The sequence below is a fragment of the Bipolaris zeicola genome (assembly GCF_000523435.1).
Source record: "Bipolaris zeicola 26-R-13 unplaced genomic scaffold scaffold_583, whole genome shotgun sequence".
Classification (NCBI taxonomy): Eukaryota; Fungi; Ascomycota; class Dothideomycetes; order Pleosporales; family Pleosporaceae; genus Bipolaris; species Bipolaris zeicola.
In genome coordinates this window covers 1-3,917 of record NW_006912632.1, presented here as the reverse complement: position 1 = coordinate 3,917, position 3,917 = coordinate 1, and the positions used below count along the sequence as shown (strand labels likewise).

The following is a 3,917-nucleotide window of genomic DNA, read 5'->3' as shown; positions in this document are numbered from 1 at the left end:
AATAATAATAATAATATACTCTATGGTGGTAACCGCATCTTCAGCTGTCAGTCAGCTGTAGGTGGTGAAACCGATGTTATCGAATGGTGATATGCACTTAGTTCTAGTAAATGTCGAGTTTGTAATCTAATTCACACAGGCGTACATACATATAATACAATGCATCTGTACTACTAATAAAAGAATTCACAGAGAATTTTATTTGCGAAGCCTTGATAGCTTCACTGTTGGTGATGGCAAGTGGTGGATTTAGCTCGACAGGTCGGATGCTTCGCCGTCCAACACGGTAGCGCGAGAAGACTTGGTTTTGAATGTATTTAGATCGCATATGAGTGGTTAGTCGACAGAGTAAGCAACGCCTTGGGTGTATCCTTCAAGCTCTCTATGTCTACAAGGCTGGGTGGGGGATCCATGTTCTGACCTTGGTAGAAGGCTGCAAGCGCTAACAAAGTTGGCGCGATGGCATTGCTAAGTTTCCTCAAAAGCGGTCCCTGTTTTTTCTCTAACAACGTAGCAAATTCAGCAAGATCGTTCATGTTGATGTCAGAGAGCCTGTTTTGGTCAGCCAGGCTTCTGGTGTTGTGAAACATAGCATACTCACATGCGATCTGTCAAAGAGACGCCAGGAAAAGACGGCCCAGAAGGTAGGAGGACTAATACACCGATTCCAAAGCGCTTTGTCAATATCTGCAATCGTTTTCCTAATTGTCGGAAACGTTTGACTTTGTCGTAAACCGCCGAGTACTCGTCAGACGTGTTTTCAACATCTGGGGCAATCTTGGAAGTCAAAAACTTAATCTCAGCAGCTTCCTGCCGCATCTGGGGATTGCCTCTTTGCCGTGTGTTTCCAAGCCCAAAAGTTACTGCAGTTTCCACTTGCATGCTTTCGCGTGGCTGGGAAGACTGTTGTCCATCCTCAAGAAATTTTATCGCGTAATATCGTTTTAACAAGATGCAAGTAGTCCTCTCATTTTCGAGTCGACATATCATATTGAATGCCATGGAGGCAGCCGAATAGATAGCAGACGGTAAAGCAGGGGAGTGCCGCGCCTCCCTAACGCTTTGAAGCTGACTGGCGAAGTCGGCAAGGGTATTCCAGCTGCCGATTGCTAGATACAAAAACTTGAGTACATGAAATGGGTCCCTAAGCTGAGCAGTCTGGGGATACTCCAGATGTCCTAGTAGTTTGGCGCGCTCTGATTGTGAACATAAACCGATCTTCTGTCGCTCCGCATCTAGCAATGACTCCAGCGCTGCATCGACCCTACCTCTCTCTGTTTGGGCTCGTTTATTCTTCTTCTCTAAAGATCCTATATCCTGCGTTCCTACTGAGTCCTCAGGCTCTCGGCCGGGCAAGGCCCGTTTCAACGTTGCAGTGATGGATCCGCTACTATCAGCCTCCCCAGGCGTTATGGATTCTATAACTCTTTCCTGCTCAACCAAAAAAACAGGTTGTACACGCACACCTTGTGTTTCATTCAATAAAGAACCAACGATGTTTCCATGGCCATGATTCTGGTTAACATATTCCACAGTTTCATATTCTGGAAAAGGTTGTTGCTCCAGAAAAAACCGCTGGGGCGACGATTGTTCGGTTACTAGGTCGTGATGTTCTTCCAAGACCGACAGTGGTGAAAACACAGAAAAATCTTCGTATATCTCAAGGTTGGCTGAACATTCTCTCACATCCAAGTCGTTTACTACATTTCCCTCTGGTGTTTCGTGCGTCACTAGTCTGGGTGAAAAGATTGATACGTTACTCTCAGCGACAAGAGACACATTTTGATCCTCGTTAGCGGTTGTCGATGAACCGACGGAGCTATCAATTTGGCCCAAGATTCTTGAAATGGTGTTGCATGAGTCCTTGATGCTTCTGTTCTGATCTTGACAGTCAAGCCAGACAGCACCGATCACAGCATTCAGTGCGAAGTTCAGCACTTCCACAGAAAGCTCTTGCCCGGTCTGTCGAGCACTCCGGACGATATGGGGCTCAATGTCCAAAAATTTGCATGCCGTTGCCACTTTTTTCTTATCCTTCCACCAATAGTTACGACGATTGATATCGGCTGCATGAATTAAGATGTGTTCATCTATGGTTTTGGAAGAATACTTACTTAAGTGCGCTTTCTCGACTAGAACAGCATAGGAGGTTTCTGCCATCTCAACAGCTATCTGCCCGATCCGAGCCATTCCCCGATTACCGTCGCTTGCAAAACCGTCCTTTTCGCTTCTGTGGGCTGCGAAAAAAGCATCAATAAGATACTTTTCGTGTGTGAAACCATAGCCTATCTTGACTTGGACAGATTCCATGATTCTCCAAAGTTGTCAGATTGTGAAAAATTCAGAGAATTATAACGTTAGACGGCTTGTGGAATGCTCATGTGTTAGTATCCATCCCGTGTTGTACCCTTGTATTCAGGCATAAGTGTCGTACGCCAATCTAATGTCAAGCCGCGAGACAGGCGAAATGCAAGCCATCGCATAGGTATTTTTCTCAGTTGGTCCATTTTAGAAAAAATCAGCTGTCATCGACGCTTACCTGACACGGGGGTTCCGACATTGCTCGCTCATAACTGGCTGCATAGACCCTAGTGTAGCTATGACTTACTGATGCTACGCTCCCATTCCATACCCCACCAACAAAGAAATTTTCTGATTGGTTACCGAGATTGTTGTCTCTGTAAGCTTTTATCTGTCGACCTCATCGATATAGCAGGTGCAGATTTAGACTCATCGTAGGAAAAGCAGCACCGCGAGACTCAGTGGCTGTCCAAGTTATGACAGATCACGTCATGATCAGTAGGCACGCGGTTCAAATGCTAGTGATTACGATATTCACCAGGTAATCATGTTTATAGCAGATTTGAAGTCATCTTTCAATGTTCGTCACCAATCCAGAACATGACATTGAAGAACATAGGGTTTCCCAATCTATCGAGATTGTCCGCTCGGGAAAGTTGCACCCTCGAACAGTCGTCTCCTTAGTAGATCTCCGATTTCGCCTTGCAATCATCGCAGTGTGCGAATAATGCAGTACCTGATAACAAAGCCGGAGCAAAGGCCCGATGGTCTAATCACTGAGATCTTGTGACGCCATCACAAATCCTACCTTTTGGCTGATCGCCAAGCATCGCTCTTCCAATGAGTGTTCAGCTGGAGGACCCCATAATGTTCAGCCTGAGGATCCCGAGGTCGTAGGAATTTTTTGGCGTTAGGAGTGTATACATGGCATGCCCTTATTTGTCATTTTCTCTTAATACCTCACTTAAAGTTCGTATGAAGACTTGGAAAGGAAGCCAGCGCTTTGATCTGACATGTGTTACTGCGCCACTGAAGGTCTAGCAAGCCACAGTTACACAACAGCATTCTGCATGCATACATCAATGCATGCTGCGATTATCGCCGATGTAATACTTGGATGGCTCGTGAACATTGGTGACGCCAAGATCCAAGCTGCAGTATATCATAATAGTCTGACGATTATCGGCTTATCTTGCAGTAGCGATGTAGCAGTAGAGGCAGGAAACATTCTGATGGTTTCTGTGCCCTGCCACGCAGGGCTAGTAAAGGGGTAAATTCAACGGTCACATGCTATTGGCCACATGCAAAATGTTTAGATAATGTGGATTATGATAACTAAGCACTTGCAGAAGCTCGTCTATGAATTTTTTGGTTGAATGTTGGCAACTCAAGGCACTCACCAGGGGTGACGGGCCTCTGAGATCGTGCGTGGATTTACATTGGCGGTCTTAGTGATAGAAAATTTGCCCGCTCCAGTCTGACAAAAAGCGACTATTCCATGCCGAACAAAAGCTACTAATCGAGGCTAGCAAGGACCCTCTATCGCTAGCCTTTCTTCTAAACACGAGCACAGGCATACAGGCTACAATTGCCTTTATTGAAGAAACGAAGGCTGC

At 45.6% G+C, this 3,917-nt stretch overlaps 1 protein-coding gene across 1 annotated transcript; it reads right to left on the bottom strand.

The window, feature by feature from the left end:
- Nucleotides 1–317: 317 nt before the first annotated feature.
- On the bottom strand, nt 318–2,310 carry COCCADRAFT_10412 (uncharacterized protein; the record flags this gene model as incomplete). The annotated part of the gene is made up of 3 exons (XM_007720698.1): nt 318–552; nt 602–2,066; nt 2,115–2,310. 3 exons carry the CDS (start codon nt 2,308–2,310, stop codon nt 318–320), a joined length of 1,896 nt encoding a protein of 631 aa, XP_007718888.1.
- Between the last annotated feature and the right edge of the window lie 1,607 nt (nt 2,311–3,917).